This window comes from Aquarana catesbeiana, linkage group LG01 (genome assembly GCF_042186555.1).
Source record: "Aquarana catesbeiana isolate 2022-GZ linkage group LG01, ASM4218655v1, whole genome shotgun sequence".
NCBI classification, from domain to species: Eukaryota; Metazoa; Chordata; class Amphibia; order Anura; family Ranidae; genus Aquarana; species Aquarana catesbeiana.
This window is the reverse complement of record NC_133324.1, coordinates 145,400,899-145,422,646: the sequence shown is the minus strand read 5'-3', so window position 1 is coordinate 145,422,646 and position 21,748 is coordinate 145,400,899. Positions and strand designations below refer to the sequence as shown.

General features: G+C 40.9%; 1 protein-coding gene across 3 annotated transcripts in view; it reads right to left on the bottom strand.

The window, feature by feature from the left end:
* Positions 1–21,748, bottom strand: part of RASGRF2 (Ras protein specific guanine nucleotide releasing factor 2) — a 502,009-nt gene that overhangs the window by 225,415 nt on the left and 254,846 nt on the right. For all 3 annotated transcript variants that reach the window (XM_073624437.1, XM_073624439.1, XM_073624438.1), the window contains exon 6: positions 4,434–4,513. In XM_073624437.1, the coding sequence (XP_073480538.1) occupies positions 4,434–4,513 (80 nt within the window). The remainder of the gene's footprint in view (positions 1–4,433; positions 4,514–21,748) is intronic.

Here is a 21,748-nt window from a genome sequence, read left to right as displayed (position 1 = left end):
TGTACATTATCCATTGTTGGACAGGGGCGGTATCCCTATGGAGCAGAATCTGATGAGGACATCTCGATTTGATGTTCAAATGCCTTATTAATTAAACATGGTAATTCGCACATGTACATAATGCTCACCCACATTTCATTACTTCCCAGGGAACAAAGCTAAATAAGTATCAATATAAATAAGTGAAGCATACACAATAGTGTAATGATGATGTGCTACAGACTCACAGATTAAGCCAATTTGAAGAGGAACTAAACTCTAGAACCTGTATCCATCAAAAGGCAAGCAGAAGGCAAAGTTCTAGTTCATTAGCATTGTCTGCGGTCTATCTACAGCTGATAGACCACAGACCCCCCCCCCCCCCCCCATTACTAACTACTGACTGTGTCTCTCTGTACAAGAGACTACCTTAAAGGATTTTGCTTCCTCGTGTCAGAGCCTCCAACAAGGGGCATAGTAAGCAGCACAGCAGTGACTTCACCAAATCTCATTCTTTAACCGATTCCTGCCTGGGCCTATAGACAAATGAAAGCCAGGCAGGACCGCTCTAGTTTTAAGTGCTCACAGTACATCCTCCCTGAAACACGCCGCACACGGGTCTCGTTGTAGTGTCATCTGTCACCCACTGTGTCCTGTGGACACAGCTGATGAAAGATCACTGCACCAGGCTGCTGCTGGTACCATGTGATTGCTGTGACCAATCACAGCAAATCACATGATAATTGTACACAATGGACGACTTCCATTCATGCCATTCACTGTGTACTATTGTGTTGCTTACTGTGATTGGTCACAGAGATCACATGGTACAGGCAGGGCCAATCACAGCCCATCTGTACCATATGATTAGCTGTCCGTAATCACAGCTAATCACAACAATACACATGAAGGAATTGATTTCATTCAGAAAAAATGGTTGCTTATAACATCACTGTTATAAGCGATCAAAAAAAATCCTGTTTACCTCCCCAGAGTAGTACAGTTACTTTGGTAACACAGTATCGCTCTGGTCACAGTATGTAAAAAAAAATCGTAAACAAAAAGGAAAATATATTTTAAAAAAGTATTAAAAAAAAAATATCTATCTTTTTACATACTGTCACCAGTTAGTGTCCCTGATTACCGCCACACCAGTCATATGATGAAGTTGTACTACACTGGTGGCAGTTTGTAGAAAAAAACTATTATTTTTTTTCTTCTTTTTGCAAAAAATTGTGACAAAAAAGTACAAATTAAAAAAATGCACTATGCCTCTTACTAAATACCTGAGACTGCCTATTTTCCAAAAAGGGATCATTTGGGGGGTATTTGTAGTGTCCTAGCATTTGTAGGCCTCAAGTAATGAGATGACGATGTCAGTACATCAGGATTAATCATTTTTCAGATATACAGTATATACTATATATAGCTTGTGGACTCTATAACTTTCCTACAGACTAAATAATAAACACTGATTTGGGATATTACCAAAGAAATGTGGCAGAATACATTTTGGCCTATACTTAAAGCGGAGTTCCACCCAAAAGTGAAACTTCCGATTAACTCATTCCTCCCCCCTCCGGTGCCACATTTGGGGGGGGGGGGGGCGGGTGCCTGTTTTTTACAGGTACCCTGTCCCCAATTCCGGGAGACTGGGCCACGGCAAAGTACATCAGCAGCTCGGCCCCCCTCATCCTCCCTCCCCTTCTGCCCGGCCAGTGAGAGAGCGCAGCTCGCTTCGCGCATGAGCAGTAGGGACCCGGCCCTGAAGCCAAAAGGCTACACTGACAGGTTTCCTTACCAGCAATGGTGGCTGCAGCACCCGACCAGCCAATGCTAACATCAGCTGCAGTGCTGACATTGCTGGACTTCAGGAAAGGTAAGTGTCCTAACGTTAAAAAGTCAGCAGCTACTTTATGTGTGGCTGCTGACTTTTAATTTTTAAAGGGGTGGGCGGAACTCCTCTTTAAGAAGAAAGATTATTTATTTTTCAAAAACAGAAACAAAAAGGAAAATGTGTTTTTTTTTTTCCTTCACAATTTTCAGTCTTTTTTTGTTTATTTAGCAAAAAATAAAAAACTCAGTGGTGATTAAATACCACCAAAAGAAAGCTCTATTTGTGTGACCAAAATTATAAAAATTTCATATGGGTACGATGTTCCATAACCGTGCAATTGTCATTCAAAGTGTGACTGGGCTGAAAGCTGAAAATTAGCCTGGGCAGGAAGTGGGTGAAAGTGCCCAATATTGAAGTTAGTTAAAGCAGAACTTTACTACATCTGAGCACCACAAACTGAAAATGCTATTTAATTCACTTTTACTATTCAAAGCAAACTCTCTCATCCATCCATGTCTGCATGCTTTATTTGGTTGAGAAATCGCTTTGACCCCCCCCCCCCATAATTTTTAGCTGTGTCCATCTTGAGTAAGGGCACATGATGCATGTAGCATTTACTTCCTGGAATACATCAGGCATGCAGGCAGAAGAGAGTGCTTGGCTGAGAAAACCCGTCTACCCCCCTGAAGACTCCTGGGATGTATTACATCATTTGCCTAAGCCTAGAAACCAGGAAGTAACTGATGAATTGTAAGTAAAAATGTTTAAAACAAGTAAATTTAATATACCTTCCTATCCATTTAGTATTGCTGGTAGCATAAGGATTAAAAATAGTCAATGCCCTGAGACCAGCAATCACAGGCAGCTTTGCCTTTTTATCTCACACTGCAAATACACAGCTATGAAGTTGTAAGCTCTAGGTGCCCTCAAATACCAGAAAATGAAGTACTGTTTTTAAGAGGAATTAAAGAGGTACATTTTTCAGTGTGTTGCTTAGGCACAATTAACACATCTACGTGTTCCCTATTACAAAGAAAATCTTCACTTTTTGAGTTCAGGTCCAAGTTCATTTTCTTGTTCAATGTATTTTATTGATATTTTCAATACATAAAATGTAAACAAACACGTGTACATGTTATGGTTACAAAATATTATGTACATAAATTACGTACATTAAGTATAAAGTTCATATTGAGAAGAAGAAAGGTCTAAAGAACTTTCAGTCTCTTCATGAAGAACAGATATGCAGGCATCAAATAGGAGAAGACAGTGCTACGCGGAGGAAGCCTGCACAGACTTTGTTTAGACTGGGGGGCTGGTGGCCAATAATATTGCGTAATGCTAACCACTAAACTACTGTAGTACATAGTCCTATTCTGTGCATTTTCTTCTTTAAAACATTCCACTGTTTGCTGTCAGAGCACCAGTCTGAATTCAATTGATTATACATATGATTTACACACACAAGCAGGTACGAAGTTGCAAAAGAATCTGATGATGGATATTCCTGGGTCATCTGATGGCTGCTAGGACTGGGGACGAAAAGGTTAATCTCATTAACGCCTCTGTGGATAAATTGTTTTATGTCTATCGACCTACATAAAGCATATTCCTGTCATTAGGATACCATTGCCATACTAGATCTCCCTACACCAACACTGTAGGAAGTACACTCTATCAGCTAAAGTGGAAGGAACTGGGGGGAATTGAGATCCTCCTCTAGAAGAAGAGATACCCAGTTCTTACATTTCTTAGAATATGTGCATGTATTTCTACTCAAGAGTAGGGGAAACGCTCACTTTATAAATATTTAGTGGAGCACCGCTCCAAGCACCGGTGATATGGCTCTGGTGAAACCACTCCAAAACAGGGTGCAGGTGTGAATGCTTAATTCAATGCTGTAGGAATGTACAAGGAGAATGCCCCACACCTTCGAGACGCTCAAGGTACAAGAGAGATGATAGACGGCCTCAGCCCTTGCTCCTATGACAAGCCATGTTCTCTGATGTGTTTTGCTTCACCGCTGGGGCTTAGTCATAGACGTGTACCTCTGTGCCTAAGCCCCTTGGTGGGGTAAAACAAGTTGGGAGGATCCAGGGCTGAGGCCACCTTTCATCCCTCTTGCACCTTGAGTGGTCCAGAGATGTGCAGCGTTCTCCTTGTACATTTACATAAAAGCTCACATCATGTTACAATCACCCTGTTGTACTGTTGCTTACTGTCAAGATGTCTTTGGAAAGCAGTATACCTTGCCATTATCAAAGCTTTAGGGGACACCTTGACACATGAATGGCCTAACAAATATAAGCAGTGACTTAAGGATCACAAACAATAAAACAAAAAAATGGCACTTCTAAAGGACCAGACATAAAAAATTGTTTTTCCTAGCACTTCTTATTCAGTAACAGACTGGTGATTAAGAGAAGCAATCAGTGATATACTGTATAATTCAGCGTGATAAAAAAGTAATGCAGTTTCTACTAACCCAAGGAAGACTTCAAAATGATATGAACATATCAAAAAGCCACACAAGTCCCAAACGTCAAGGCAGTAGCCATTCAAGTTGGCAGCTCTCATTCATGTATTATTAAAAGTATTAGAAAACAAGCTCACATACCTAAAATTAAAGTAGGCCAGTTAGTAATTCTGGCTTTCAGACCCTGGTGAAATATTTCATGAAGAAACATGATGGTTTCACTGAAAAAAACAAAACAAAAAACACAACACACATTACTGACACATTATAATCCCCCAATATTCAGCAATTAACGCAAAGATCAAGTGTTACTGGAAAACAGCAACTCAATATTTAACTTGATTTCCAATAGCTGTATGAAGAAAATATTAATGGTGTCTGCAGTAGGCCTGGAAATAATGAACAATGAACTGCATAAATAATACATCAACAAAGAATGAAGAATATAAAGGTGAAATCACAGGTCATCTACCATAAAGGTCAGTAATAATTAGCCATTTCTCAGTAAACAAGGCACAGCTGCCAGCTTTCGCAATATGAATGTGAAATTAATAAAATTATAGATTAGTCTATGGAGATATCACAGCAGTCATATCTCACTTAAGCGGACCGTAGATGGATCGAAGTTTGGCCAGTTCAGCAGGGAAATGCTGAATTTCGATCCATCTATGGACATCCATCTATGGACAGGTTCCCGATTGACTTCTGTATGACAAGAATGTCAGGTTTTTTTTTTTAGCGCAATCATTGCTTCCAGCTATAGTCTCCCCTCTATTAGAATACAATAGCTCCATGGGAGGGATTCCTCCATCAACACAAGTGTGTTGAAGGGGGAACCAAATCATTTTTTTGTTCAACAAAAAAATGCATCATCTTTGGCCTGCCTTAGTGAACATTGTATTGAGAGACAAGATGAGGGACAAGAAATGAAATAACAGCAATGTCAGGAAAAACAGAAGTCTATAGATAAAGAAATAAAAAGCAGAAAAGAATAAAAACAGTGTTGATGAGATCAGTAAGCAATTTTAGGCTCTAGTGTTCATCCAAGAAACATGTCAGGAAAAGGTTTGTGTTTAACTCTCCTGGATGTAAAGTTTTAAGTATGTGTGCCTAGTATGCATAGGAGGAAGCAATCTTTGTTCCCCCTCTTGGTGGTCTGTCAACGTGTTCCATGACCATCATTCTCAATGCATGTACCTGATGGTTGTTTTCAGCAAAGTGTACTGCTACAGCTTTACTTAGATTATTCGGTTCTCCCTTGGCTATTTTGGTAAGTGCTCTTCTTATGTCACTTCTTTGGCATTGGAAACATCGTTTAAAAGGACCTAAGGTTTTGCCAACATATGCAGCATTTTCACAGCAAAATACAATGTTCCATTTTACAACTGTAGCAGTCTTGTAAAGGGTATTTTCTTCTGTGTGTGGATGTGCGAACTGTGTCCCCTAGATCAAAGAATTGCAAACACTGCTATTATAAAACTTGTAGTAACGTTTTGTTAGAAAACTTGTAAGGCATCTTCGCATATTTAGATCTGGGGTCAGCTTGCACCAACCAATCATGCAATGGTCTGTCGTGTTTATAAGGGCAGGGCACTAAGCTGCAAGTCTATTGCTTTTCCTAAACATGGCCTGAAAGTTAGTTTGGAAAGTCCCTATATAAGGTCCCACAAAGTCGCTTCCCAGTCGCGTTCCCGTTTATTCCTTACTCCCTAGACAAAAGTCCAAACCCTGATTACAGGGGATTTGGTCCTGAAGGAGTTAAGCCACCTGAAAAAGAAGCCTAAGAGTAACAGGAAGCCATCAGCTGGTGCCTGTGGAGTCTATAGCAGTGTGGACTGGCTAGTGACTGCAACACAGTTGCTGAATTTTGGAGATCTCCTCTTTGGGACCCCTGAGGCAGGCAGGAAATTAGAAAAAAACCCTGTTAAGGGATGGGCGATACTGGCGGTGAGCCAGAGTTATGGACTATTTCGCAACTGTTTGCTGAAGAAAGCTGTTTTGTTCGCTGGGGTTTTTTTTGTGAGTACAAAACTGTTTGCTTTTACCAACAGCTGGCTGGTAATCTCAGGCTCCAATATTACAATATATAGAACAAAAAGGGGACATTGAGGCCAATTATGGGCCCCAGGGATTTTAACGGTGCTGAGATAAATGAGGTAATGAGCGTATAATAAAATATATGTTTTATTTGTCAATATTAAAAAACAGACATGAACCAAAGATAATACAAAAAGCAGAAAGGTAATTCATTGATACAGAAAAATCACCCTGAGATTACATATAGGCGATCCCGTTCAATCAGAGACCATATAGTTCATAGTCACTATGCCCCATTATCCACAACCCATACCAAAAACAAGGGTACTAAACCCTGCCATAAATGTGATTTTTGCAGATATATCTATGCATCTCGCAACATCATTCTCCCGAATGGTCAGCTATATAATCCTAACTTTCAAGCCACATGCCAATCCATTGGTGTGGTTTATATTATGTTATGCGAATGCAATGCATTCTATGTGGGCAAAACCAAACGTCCCTTTTTCCATCGGATCAGAGACCATGTCTCTTTAGTTTACAAGAAAAAGATGGAAACCCCCATAAGCCGACATATGGGTTTACATCACCAATTTGATGATAACAAGATGCATTTTTATGCTCTGGAACATGAAAGAGGGGGGGATTATGATAAGATCCTGGTACAACGTGAGACCAAGTGGATTGTTACCCTTAATGCCTTGAAACATCCAGGCCTCAATGACGCCTTGAGTTACAAACCCTTTTTATAGGTTTTTTTTTTTTTTTTATATATATTTCTATATATATCATATGTAATTAATTATTATATTTCTATATCTTGATTTTATGTGTGGTATGAGCCTTTATTTTTCCTTCTGTCCCCTTCCCTCCTTATCTTTTGCATGTACGGACACCCGGGGCACTTAGCAATTCAATTTTTAATCAATGCTTTGGTTGCTTTGTTGCCCTTCAACTGACACCTAGCGTTGCGCTTTGTCTATATATGGCATTATTTATGCTTTAATATTTTTCTTCCCATTTTAGGTTTCCCTGATGTCAAATTCAGGGTTCAGCATAGCGTCAACCATAGGACAGCCACGATACACTGGGTGTCGCCTATTTATTATACGCTCATTACCTCATTTATCTCAGCACCGTTAAAATCCCTGGGGCCCATAATTGGCCTCAATGTCCCCTTTTTGTTCTATTATATTTTCTGGGATGTGGTGCTCCTGATTTTTCCTCCCTTCCGAATATTTTTTATTCAATTTGTCTTGAGGTGTTACCCACCTTTCACCCGTAGGAAATTGAGGAATTTAAGATTTAATATTCAAATACACCAATATATTATTGTTTATCTAATATATTGATTGAATCGCATTCAATGATCTACTGTTTGTTCATTTATTTTTTTGTTTTGATTTTTTTGTGTGTTTGTGTTTTGTTTTTTGTTTTATAGTTATTTTTGAGGTTGTTTTTTGTTTTTGTTTTTTCATGGTTTCTCTATGGCCCACCATTGTGGTAATGCATTTGAGGGATTTATGGATCAGATCCATAAATCCCAGAATGCCACTGGAGGTGGCCTATCCATGGACCGCTTTTTTCTTCGTCTCCAGCGAATGCTGGAGAAGAAGGCAAGAATTTACTGGAACAAATGGTATTTTTCGAAATATTTGGACGATCAGATTGCCCCTTGGGGGTTGAGAATCCAAATCTTTCCCACAGTGAGCAAATTAGAATCAAATTTTAAAACAGATTGGGAGACCAATCTTCAATCTTGCTCCATGAGAATGATGGAACTACTATGTGGACATTATGGTGAGGAATTGGCCTCTCTCGATAAGGAAATAGAAAAGCTATATGCTGAAAATAGCTTGATTGTTTCAAGTGAGCTCTTCTCTAACCGTGAGGGAATCCTCAAAACGCACATAGAGACCTATGTAGCGGAAATTTTAAAAACTAAGGAAAAGAAATTCCTAAGGGATAAGGTATCATATGATAACAATCAAGCTTATGCTTGGACACAAACAAAAACAAGCAGGAGACGAAACACCAAAATGCGAACTTCTAGAGATGCCCCCTCCGAACCTAATGATTCTGACACCTCTTCTGCTTCCTCTCTCTCTTCACAGGCACCAGAAGGCTCCAAGGATTCTGGATCCTCCACTATACGCACGAACGGTAACACTCACGCACCTGCGGGGCCAAGTAAGCGGCATCAAAACACCAATCGCACACCAATACACACTAGAGCCACCACGGCCAAATCCAATATCTCACATGCACTGACACATCGGGACACTCCCCCCAACACTTATGCAACCAATTCATCATCTTTAACATTGTTATCCTTAACTAATAATATCAATGATTCCAATCAGTCGGATTTTCGTCCGGCTCCGATTTTCACACAACCGGTACACGAATCGAAAAAGATGACGGCCACGGACGGTCTCCAGAAACAGGCCAAAAGTTTGAAATAATCAACCTATCCTCCATTCCCCTCAGTGCTGATCAACTTTCCGTCTTGGAATTAGGCTTGACCTTCTGTCCAACACAGAAGATTGATCAGTTTGAACTTATCAAAGACCTTAACCTTTTTGCTCGCAAACTAATACTTCGCATTATGTTCGACAAATCTGCACAATCCAACCCAGAGCCACCTCAATCTCAACCTGCAGTGCAAAATATCACACTGAATGAAATTAAAGCAATGGAAGAGCTCATGGAGCTCTGGGACGAGGGCCATATAGACGAGATAGATCTTCTGGAAGCCCAAATTCTTGATCAGGGTGGCCTTCCTAGTCATGTGCCCTGTGCCCCTTACCCAGTGGTCCCTTTTACTCCCAAAGAGTATAAACCAAAATCTAAAACTTTCCCCACACCACAGGGTAACCCCAATGTCTGGGCCTTCATCCATCAGGTCACTGAGGATATCTGCAGGACTAAATGGAAGGGCATAAAACAATCAAATCTTACAAGCCAATAAAAAATGGCTTTAAAATCACTACAGTTGGACTCCCGTCTGGTGGTTAAACCCTCAGACAAAGGAGGCAATTTGGTAGTGATGACTACTGAACAATATGAATCTATGGTCTTACGCCTTTTACAAAACCGAGACTGGTACAAGAAAGTCTCAGAGACTCATGTTACCAACATGACCATACGTTACAGAAAGCTAATTGGAACCGCCTATCACCAGGGCCTTATTACTAAATCAACATGGGAGTTTCTCAATGTGCCCTGTCCTCGGATTCCCACACTATACGCCCTTCCCAAGGTACATAAGGACCTAAATAACCCCCCGGGCAGACCGATAGTGTCCGGAAACGGATCTCTCACTGAAAATGCTAGCCAATTGATAGATGAATCCCTAAGACCCCATGTGGAAGGTTTAACATCTTACTTACAAGATACTAGTGAACTTCTTAGAGCTCTGGATGGTTTAACCATCCCAAAGGGAGCGTGGCTTGTGTCCTTGGATGTGGAGGCCCTCTACAACTCCATCCCCCATGAATTGGGGGTGGCAGTTGTAGAGGGCTTCATTTCTCGAGATGGCGATGTCCCTCAGCCTTACAGGGGATTCATTTTGGATCTTCTGAGGTTTATCCTCATGAACAATATTTTTCTGTTTGCTCGCTCCCACTACCTCCAGGTGCAGGGAGTTGCTATGGGGACCAGATGTGCCCCCACCTATGCAAACCTGTACCTGGGGGAGTGGGAGCAGAATTAATTTTTTAGGGAAGACTTGCAAGATCTGGTGGAAAATATACCGATATGGAAACGGTATATTGATGATGTATTCCTAATTTGGACCGGAAATAGAGAAGATTTGTCCCGCTTTTTTGAAAGTCTGAAAACTAATCCCTATAACCTAACCTTCACCATGGAAGCTAGCCAGTCCATCTTAACTTTCCTGGATGTCACCCTCTTTATCAATCCGGATAGAACCATAGGAACCACCCTTTTTCGTAAAGCATCAGCAGGAAATTCACTCCTGCATGCTACCAGCTCCCATCCACAACCACTTATCAATAATGTCCCTTACGGGCAGTATTTAAGATTAAGGAGAAACTGCAGTGAGAATATCCATTTCGAATCCGAGGCCAGGGCACTGAGAGAACGTCTTAAAGCACGCGGTTATAGCAATAAATGCTTAAAAAGAGCTTACCTTCGTGCCAAAAAAAGCAACCGCAGTCAATTAATTCATGGGCACATTAAACAAAAACCAGCTTCAGGTTTAAGAATGATCACCACGTTTTCCGGACAACATCGGCAAATGCGTGAATTGCTTCAAAAGCATTGGTATTTGTTGATGGGGGATCCGAAGGTGTCCAAACATTTAAAAAATCACCCTGAGATTACATATAGGCGATCCCGTTCAATCAGAGACCATATAGTTCATAGTCACTATGCCCCATTATCCACAACCCATACCAAAAACAAGGGTACTAAACCCTGCCATAAATGTGATTTTTGCAGATATATCTATGCATCTCGCAACATCATTCTCCCGAATGGTCAGCTATATAATCCTAACTTTCAAGCCACATGCCAATCCATTGGTGTGGTTTATATTATGTTATGCGAATGCAATGCATTCTATGTGGGCAAAACCAAACGTCCCTTTTTCCATCGGATCAGAGACCATGTCTCTTTAGTTTACAAGAAAAAGATGGAAACCCCCATAAGCCGACATATGGGTTTACATCACCAATTTGATGATAACAAGATGCATTTTTATGCTCTGGAACATGTCCCCCCGAATGAAAGAGGGGGGGGATTATGATAAGATCCTGTTATAACGTGAGAACAAGTGGATTGTTACCCTTAATGCCTTGAAACATCCAGGCCTCAATGACGCCTTGAGTTACAAACCCTTTTTATAGGTGTTTTTTTTTTTTTTTATATATATATTTCTATATATATCATATGTAATTAATTATTATATTTCTATATCTTGATTTTATGTGTGGTATGAGCCTTTATTTTTCCTTCTGTCCCCTTCCCTCCTTATCTTTTGCATGTACGGACACCCGGGGCACTTAACAATTCAATTTTTAATCAATGCTTTGGTTGCTTTGTTGCCCTTCAACTGACACCTAGCGTTGCGCTTTGTCTATATATGGCATTATTTATGCTTTAATATTTTTCTTCCCATTTTTGGTTTCCCTGATGTCAAATTCAGGGTTCAGCATAGCGTCAACCATAGGACAGCCACGATACACTGGGCGTCGCCTATTTTCGCCTACGTCATCAATTCCTATAATCCAAACCTCATTTTTGAGCCTAATGGACCTCCGTAGAGCCAGAGTAAGGGCATAGGATACTTTAAGATGGCCGCGGGTCAGCGCTGTGTGCCTGACGCTGTTGACGTTTCACTTCCTTTTTAGACATCGTAAGCGCGCCCAGATGTCATTTTCAGTCCGCAGCGTGACGATGAGTCAGACGTCGTCACGCTGGAAAGTTTTAAAAGCGGGACGTGCTCCCGCCAGCTTCTGTCATTCCCTCTGGCAATGCGCTGGGCAGATGGACCCTCCTGATTAGCAACGCTGCTACACAAACCTTTATCAGTATGTTTTTTTTTTCCAGTTTTCAGTAATGATCTACCCCATTGGATTGAAACTATAGATTTTTCTATTTACCTACACTTTCAGGTTCTTTGAGAGTTTGCAGCCATATCTTCAGGTCTGTTTCATCCATTAGCCGTTTTTGGACGTTCCAGCCCTGTATGCTGCCTGCCTTGTGACTGCAATCCCAGAACCGCCCTCTTACACACTCAGCAATTTAGCTTCTTACCATCCTTGAGATGTAACCTTTTGTTACCTTTATTGATTCTACCAGAGGTATATTTTTATTTTATTTCATTTTATTTTATTGGATTCTTTTTGATTTTCATATGTCTGACTCTATCAAAACAGATACCACCCACCATGATACTTGTGTAATTGATCTTTCTCTTTTTAGAGAATTTCATTTACCTCTAGGGATTTTATTTCTCTCTGCATGCATTTATGGTGATTTGGGGACTGAGGGAACATTATCGGCCACTGCACAGACTCATTTTTTGAGTCCTGCCTTTGTTAATAGGTAAGACTCTATCAATTAATTATGATGCGGTGGTGAATGAATAGAAATATGTATATATATATATTTTTTTTTTTTTTCCCTGATGACTTTGATACGCACAGTGTGTTAGTCCATACTGTTAGTACACACTCTGATGTATGATATTTGCTTATTTATATATACAGATTTATTAATTTTATTTTTGTATTTTCTATTTACCATATCGAATAAATTATCATGATTGTAGAATTTACAGGCAGACTTTAATTAGTCATTGTTTATATCTATTTCTTATATATATTTTTCTATTTTTATAGCTAATATCACAAATATATCTCCTGAAGAAGCTTAGGAAAGCGAAACATGTTGAGAAAGTGGTATTATTTTCTGTATCAATGAATTACCTTTCTGCTTTTTGTATTATCTTTGGTTCATGTCTGTTTTTTAATATTGACAAATAAAACATATATTTTATTATACGCTCATTACCTCATTTATCTCAGCACCGTTAAAATCCCTGGGGCCCATAATTGGCCTCAATGTCCCCTTTTTGTTCTATTATATTTTCTGGGATGTGGTGCTCCTGATTTTTCCTCCCTTCCGAATATTTTTTATTACAATATATACTGTGCATCAGGGGTGCCCAATATGCAACCCAACACAAAATTGTAAACTTACCTAAAAATGTTGCTTTTTTGGGGGGAATTTTCTGTAAAAATGCATTTATACTTAGCAGACATGTGTCTGAAGAAAATTTTGACTGTGTCTTTAATGGACTTTAATAAGTGTTTTCTTCCCAAATAAACATATCCCACTCTTCACAATCTCACCTTATTCATGTCATGAGTTTTCAGCAGCACCTATGTTTGTGAACAACAATTTTCAAGGATGAAGCACGTGAAGAGCAAAAATAGAACTAAAAAAATGATGAGCACCTTGAGAATTCATTGAGAATTGCTACTACATCCATCCAACTAGATATTGATGCGTTAATCAAAAACAGTGTCAAATATCACAGTCATTTTATGTTGCCCTCTTTTACTGTTATAACAAAAAATATTACAATAAAAATTAGGTTTTATTACTCACATAAGTACATTATCTATATCAGTGATCATTAACCTTGTGATCTGTCATGACTTTTTCTGCTAATCGGCTATTATTGTTAGTGTATTTTATGTGCGGCCCAAGACCTCTTCTTCCAGAGGTGGCCCAGGAAGGTCACAAAGTTTGACATCCCTGCTGTATTTTAATACACATATATATATATATATATATATATATATATATATATATATATATATATATATATATATATATATATATATATATATATGGCTTTTTTTCTCAGACAATAGGTGCAGGAACTCCCCCTTTCCGAGCCACCCCTTTTCTCTGTCCCTACCCACCTCCGAGCACTATCCCTTGGTTCCATCCCCCACCCACCTCCCAGAGTACCATCCCTTTTAGACAATACAGAACCAAGTATCAGTTTGTATTGCTAAGTAATTTGTATGGGATTTGGTAATGATATAAAGAAAAGCAGTAAAATAGATCCTCTTCAGCCAGCAACAATAGATCCCCCTAACAGCAATGGAGCAACCCACAACAAAATTTCCCCCCCAGCAACAATAGACCCCCGGCAGCATCAACAGATCTCCGCACAGCCAGCATTAATAGACTCTCTGGCAGCCAACAATAGACCCCCTCCCCCCAACAGTAGATCTCTTTCAGCAACAACTGACCCCCCCAGCAACATAAGACCCACCCCCAGCAACAATAGGTCCCCCAAACAGCAACAATAGACCTCCTTAGCAACAATAGACCCACCCTGCAAAAATATATCCCCTCCAGCTAGAATAGATCCCCCAGCAGTGAGCATCAACACCCTGTAGCACACCCCAGCACCCCTTACTATAACATACAGCCAGTCCAGGAGGTGCCGGAACTGCGTTCCACTGCGTTCCCGCTGAAAAAAAGCCCTGTATATATATTGGGGGATACACTGGGATACACTGTGCTACATTTTGAAATTATTGATACCATCCTCCATTTCAGTTATATGCAAAACGAAATCTACATTTCGTTTTACCTACATAAAATGCATTGCATGTGCTTTTCATTAGAAATTCTACTTTTGGTTAGAAGTGATTAATTATTTTCAGAGAAACATATCTTGTTTTATTGTTCAGATAGATACTCACCATGTATTGATAGACAACTTGATAAACCCTGGATGCAGCGGGTGGATGTTCAGTGAGTTCAGTGACTAAAGTTTTTAGGTGAGAGAATGTACTCAGTTCATGTCTTTACTGTCCACCCTGAGTGGTGTTTTTGTCCATCTTTATGATTCCCTGGAATGTTTGGGAATAACAGCCCCCCCCCCCCCCCCCCCCCCCATTTTTTTTTACACTTGTCCAGAATGTTATATATTTTATATAATTCAAATTTGAAATATTGTACTGTAGATGTTTAGATTTTCCCTACTGTGGATATTTTGTTGTCATATTAATAAAGCTATTTTGTATTTTTAAAATGACTTTAGTTTTGTGTGTTGTGACACATTTACACCCCCTACTCCAGTCTCCAGCTTGGGGTTCTGGGGTTTCATCTTTTCACTTTTGTGTGTTATCTATCTATCTATCTATCTATCTATCTATCTATCTATATTTAGGCATTGATCTTAGCTGCAGAGAACATATCATTTGTAGTCAGATGGTCTCTGGGGAATGGTTTCCCCATGCGGGGTGTAAGCTGTAGTTCATTTTTAGTGCAGCTCAATTGAAGCTTGAGGAAAGCTTTTGAGAAGTAGAAAGCAGTACAAGAAGTGTTCTCTAGCAAAATATGTCCAGAATGAACATTGAAAACTCTGCCCTTAAAAAGACATGGCATTTGGGGTCAGATATGTGCTGCAGTCATTCACACTGTGGCTCTGGAAGCATGCCTCGGTGCTTAGTATTGAGTACTGCAAAACAGTGCAGAACAGGTAAATACAACACATTATGCACAGAGAGGCATTATATGCTCCATATGAACATTGGGACATGCAATTATCCTATAAGCTGAACTCCAGGAAAACATGAAAATAATTTTACAGCTACACATTAATTAACAATAGGTAATTTAAAATAGAAGCACATGAAATCTGTCTTTAAATTAAGTGGTAATAAACCCAAGAAAAAAATGTAATATATTGCAGCTCACCAATCCTTAACCCTTTGGCACCGGCTGCACACAAGTATGTGGCCTCTCGGCACCATGGTCCTTGCCGCTGAGAGGCCGCATATTTGAGTGAATTGCGGTCAATACAGCTGTGCTGAGAGCATGCGCCCTACGCACTCCCGGCACAGTTACCGACGCCTAACCAAAGGCTCGCAATCAAGTACTGATTGGGAGTTCAGATCACGTGACCGCCATGACAGTCAACCATGGCACTCACGTGGTCTTAAGCCCCACCTCCCTTTAAGAGGTTTAGGTTGCCGGGAGGCAGGGCAGGGCTGAAGACCACTTGAGCGGCATGATTGTCATGCCAGCATGAGGCGGTTAACTAGTTGCTGCCCGCCTCACCGTCAAATGAAGGCGGGGCGGTGCGGCTCTCGTTCTGGGACAGCGTCATTTCACACTGTCCCAGAATGGCGGCCCTGGTGCACCAACAGGGGCGCGCAGCGTGGCAATCGTGCAGTGTTGCTAGGACATGGTGTGACCCCGATCTCTGTAAAGAGCCGTGTCCACGGCTCTTTAACCATGTGATCGACTGTGTCCAAGTCACATGTAAACACGGAGCTGCCGGTAATTGGCTCTCCTCGCCTCACACTGACAGAGTGTGTGGCAAAGAGAGCTGATCAGCGGCATCTCCTCACAGGAGACATCTATAAATGTAATCAGGGCACCAGTGCCACAAATCAGTGCCAGCGATGATTGCCCACCGATGCCAGCAATCAGTGCCCACCACTGCCCACAAGTGCCACCAATCAGTGCCCATTAGTGATGCCAGTCCATGCTGGCTATCAGTCCTGCCTATCAGTGCAGCCCATCAATGCCGGCGATCTGTGCCACCCATCAATGTCCAGTGCAGCCTATCAGTCCCCGCCAGTGCCGCCTATCAGTGCCCACCAGTGCCCAGCAGTGCCACCTAACAGTGCCCATCAGTGCCACCTATCAGTGCTCATCAGTGCCACATAACAGTGCCACCTATCAGTGCCCATAAGTGTGGCATATTAGTGCCTCCTCATCAGTGCCACCTAATCAGTGCCCATAAGTGCCGCCTCATCAGTGCCCATAAGTACCACCTCATCAATGCCCTCCAGTTCAGTCTATCAGAGCCCATCAGTGCTGCCTCATCAGCATACATCAGTGAAGGAGAAAAATTACTTAATTACAAAATTTACTTACAGAAACTAAGTAAAAAATTTTTTTTTCACATCTTTTGGTTTTTTTTTTTTTTTTTTAGTAAAAAATAAAAAAAACAGCAGTTATTAAATACCACCAAAAGAAAGCTCTATTTGTGTGAAGAAAATTTTAAAAATTTCATCTGGGTACAGTGTAGCATGACCGCACAATTGTCAAAGTGCGACAGCGCTGAAAGCTGAAAAATGGCCTGGGCAGGAAGGGGGTGTAAGTGACTTGTAGGCAAGTGGTTAAGGCAGTATTATTCCCAAAACCAAACATTTGTTATATTGCAGCTTACTAATGTGATGTGATGGCTGCATTCGTTTCCTTTTTTAGGCTTTCTTTCTCCTTTTTCCATCTGCTAATCCAGCCAACAAGTCTGATGTTGGCTGCTCTACAGTAAAATGTGTCAGTTTACATGAATGAGACAAACCACATAACACTGGTGGGGTGATTAAAATGATCAGCCTTTATTTATTCATGTAAAACCTTTATCCCAAAAGAACTGATTAGTGTGAGCTGGAGTTTGGCTTCAATTTGTAATGCCGTGTACACACGGGCGGACTTTTCAGCATCAAAAGTCCGACGGTCTTTCCGACGAACTTTTGACGGACTTCCGAGGGTCTTTCGAATGAACGGACTTGTCTACACACGATCACACCAAAATCCGACGGACTTGTACGTGATGACGTAAATCGGACTAATAAGGAAGTTCATAGCCAGTAGCCAATAGCTGCCCTAGCGCCGGTTTTCGTCCGTCAGACTAGCATACAGACGAACGGGTTTTTCGTCCGGACTGGAATCCGTCGGTAAGATTTGAAACATGTTTTAAATCTAAAGTCCGTCTAATTTTTGACTGAAAAAGTCCGCTGCAGGTCCGATGAAGCCCACACACGGTCGGATTGGCCGATGGATTCGTTCAGAGTCTGGTCGAAAAGTCCGCCCATGTGTACACGGCATTAGGGTAAAAAAAAAAATACATTTAACACTACACTTCCCCTAGACTGGAAATGCTGCTGTCTGCTGTGCCTCTTGTGCTTCTTCATCCAGAGTGGTGCCTCACTAATACAGGAGGTGAGGGAAAAAAGCAAAAGAAACAAAAATGTATGAAGCCACCACATGCCCAATTTGATAGGCACTACTATATTTTACAGAGTTGTAATTCTAACACTGAAAGCGTACTTATAGGAGGGGACAGCACAGAGGTGAACACATCAGTTCACTGCTACTTCTCCATTATCCAATAGGCAGACTGGAGGCTAGGTAGGTAACCAAAGATGCAGAAATTTGGTAGCCATTTTCTATAGTCATCTATCTGATGAGTAACACTACCATGATTTTGGTGAAGTGAAGTTTCACATCGGGATGCCAGTAGCTATACCACTGAAGTTGAGATTAGGGCCATTCATATTCCTGCAGTAAACGATATACACCTTAACAGCATCAAAATGCATTTCAATAAGAAACTGAATTGACTAACATACTGTATATGACTAGTGCACTTTTATAAACCTAAATTAGACTTAAAAAAAAAGCAGCGATTGTTTATTTACACCCATTAAGCCGGTCCAATAAAATAAATTTGCACAAACGCACATCATTTTTTTGTGCATTTAAATGCATCTACACCATGGAAAACCTCTATACTGTTCCTTCCTTACTAAAGTGGTTCTAAGAACTCAAGGTTTTTTTTTTACCTTAATGCAGTCTATGCATTAAGGTAAAAAACCTTCTGGGTGCAGCACAACCCCCAACCCCCTGAGATCGAGATGTACATGAGCCCCATCTCGATCCATTGATGTGTATGAGAGCAGCTGCTCTCCCAGGCCACTCTCTCCTCATTGGCTCACACAGCAGTGGGCACCATTGGCTTTTGCTGCCGTCAATCACAGCCAGTGAGCCAATTAGGAGAGAGTGGGGGGAGACACCCTCCACGTGTAAAAAGACACACAGAGTGCGGCTCGGTGGGGCATTTATCAGGGGGGAGGAGCCAGGAGCACCGGTGGGGGACCCAAGAACAAGAGGATTGGAGCTGCTCTGTGCAAAGCCATTACACAGAGCAGGTAAGTATACCATGTTTGTTATTATTTTATTTATTTTTTGTATTCTTTCCTTTAGAATCAAAAAACATGTTTAAATACACACAAATGTATATTTAAAACACACAAAAACACATGCAGCAATAAGCATCGCAAACGTGTGTGAATTGGCCCCTACTGTGGGAAATATACCTGGTTTAGCTTTATGTCACTGCAAATTCAGTTTTCACAGAACAATAGGATGCTACAAAAAAAAAAAAAACGCTTAGTTTATTTTATCTTTATCTCTCCTAAATTCCTATAAACTGTCCTTTCCTGAAAGCCTACTAAGAAATCACAAGAAATATCAAAAGAGATAAAGAACAGCATGTGCAAACATTGGAATCCAACAGTCAATCCCGGAGGCTGCTGATAGATTATGACATATAATCTAGGCACACGGTGTATCTCCAATTGTGTTTGATGATTCCATTATGTCAGTCATGTTTCCAAGTTAAACTCAGCAAGCTTCATGCAGCTTTTTATCATTAATGTGAATGATGGAACAGGGAAGATAAATCATTATGTTGCAGGATCCAGTCAGCTCTATAATAGCCACAGCAGATAAAATGTTGCTGCTGTCTTATGACATAAAAACGCTGTCACCAACGCAGAACAAAGTACGGAACCAGTTTTAACGTCTTCACTGCTAGGAGCCTTTGAGGAATGACTGCTGGAATTCTTAAGGCTTTTTTTCTATTCTTTAAAGTGCTCAGCCGCTTCTACAACCCATCTATGCAGATTAGAAGAATAGAAGAGTATAGTGCCAGGCAACATGTACATGCAATAATACCAAAGCTGTCTATCTGGATTAACAAATTACATGCTTTTAAGAGCACAAGAAAAAAAAAAAATATAGAAACAGGTTACTTGCAGAGCTGTCTATTGTATGCTATTATCAGCCATAAAAGAAGGATTAAGCCCTGGTTCACACTGGTGCGATTTAACATGTCAAAATCTGTGGCAATTGTCGGCAATGGCACCGTCCTAATCGGTGCGACGCTTCCAAAAAGTAGTTTCTGTACTACTTTTTGAGAGGCTGTGATTTACATTGACATCTGTGCAGAAACCTGCAGGGACCATGCAGGGAGCGCGCAGAGCTTGTGCACATGGGAGGCCGTCATATGAAGGCCTCCCAGGAATTCAGGTCCGCGCTGTGGCCGTCATTCGGCCATAGCGCGGATGGCAAGTGGTTATATACATACATACATATGTATGTATGTATGTATGTATGTATGTATGTATGTATGTATGTATATATACATACATACATATATATATATACATACATATATATTTATGTATGTATGTATATGTATATATATATATATACATACATACATATATATACATATAACTGTACTAAGGTTTTAGGCAGGTGTGAAGCAGTGCTGTAAAGTAAGAATGCTTTCAAAAATATATATTGGAATTGTTTATTTTTATCAATTTGCAAAATGCAAGAAGAAAAATCGAAATCAAATTAATATTTGGTGTGACTATCCTTTGGCTTAAAACCAGCATCAATTCTTACACTTGCAAAAAAACAGGGATTTTGTAGGATTAGTGTCAGGTGTATGATTAACCAATTATACCAAGCAGGTGCTAATGATTATCAATTTGATATGTAGGTTGAAACACGGTCATTATCTTAAACAGAAACAGCTGTGTAGGAGGCTTAAAACTGGGTGGGGAACAGCCAAACTCTGCTACTAAGGTGAGGTTGTGGAAAACAGTTTCATGTCACAAGTCATACAGCATGGCAAGACTGAGCACAGCCGCAAGACACAAGGTAGTTGTATTGCATGAGCAAGGTCTCTCTTAGAAATCAGACTGGTTTCAAAATGTGCTGTTCAAGCTCTTTTTAAGAAGCACAAAGAAACAAACAACGTTGAGAACTGTAAACGCAGTAGTCGCCAGAAAAATACACTGCTCAAAAAAATTAAAGGTACACTTGTTAATCAGAGTATAGCATCAAGTCAATTAAACTCCTGGGATATTGATCTGGTCAGTTAAGTAGCAGAGGGGGTTGTTAATCAATTTCAGCTGCTTTGGTGTTAATGAAATTAACAGGTGCGCTAGATTGGCAACAATTAGAAGGCCTCCAAAACAGGAATCTTTAACATGCGGAGGCCATATTTTTCCCTACTCATCTCTTCTGACTGTTTTTCACTAGTTTTGCATTTGGCTAGGGTCAGTTTCATTACTGGTAGCATAAGAGGATACCTGGACCCTATAGAGGTTCCACAGGCAGTCAAACTCCTCCAGGAATGGCACATCAATATGTGCCATTGCCAGAAGGTTTGCTGCTTCTCCCAGCCTCAAGAGTCTCAAGAGCTTGGAGGAAATTCCAGAAGACAGGCAGTCACTCTAAGGGAGCTGGACAGGCCCGTAGAAGGTCCTCAAAGCAGAATTCCGCCTAAAAAAAAAAAAATTAAAAGAAAGAAGCTAAAAATACTGCAGCTGCTGACTTTTAAAATAAGGATACTTACCTGTCAAGGGCACCTGTGATGTCCTTACCCGAAGCTGACCTGTCCCTCAGCTCCAGGTAGAGGCGCGGGCATTGCTAGTAAGGGAGTCAGGAAGTGAAGCCTTGCGGCTTCACAGCCTGGCTCCCTACTGCGCATGCGCAAGTCGCGCTGCTCGTTCTGAGTGGTCCCTGCAGTCTTCTGGGACCCGTGTGTCTCCCAGAAGACAGCAGGGGGGGAGGAGGGGCCGGACATGGTGTAAATCGCTGCGGATACTGCGGAGATCTTTCGCCAGAAGTGGGAGCAAATACCTGTATAAGACAGGTATCTGCTCCTCCTCCCCCTGAAAGGTACCAAATGTGATACAGGAGGGGGGTAGGAATCCGTACAGCGGAAGTTCAATTGTTGGGTGGAACTCCGCTTTAACCCATCAGCA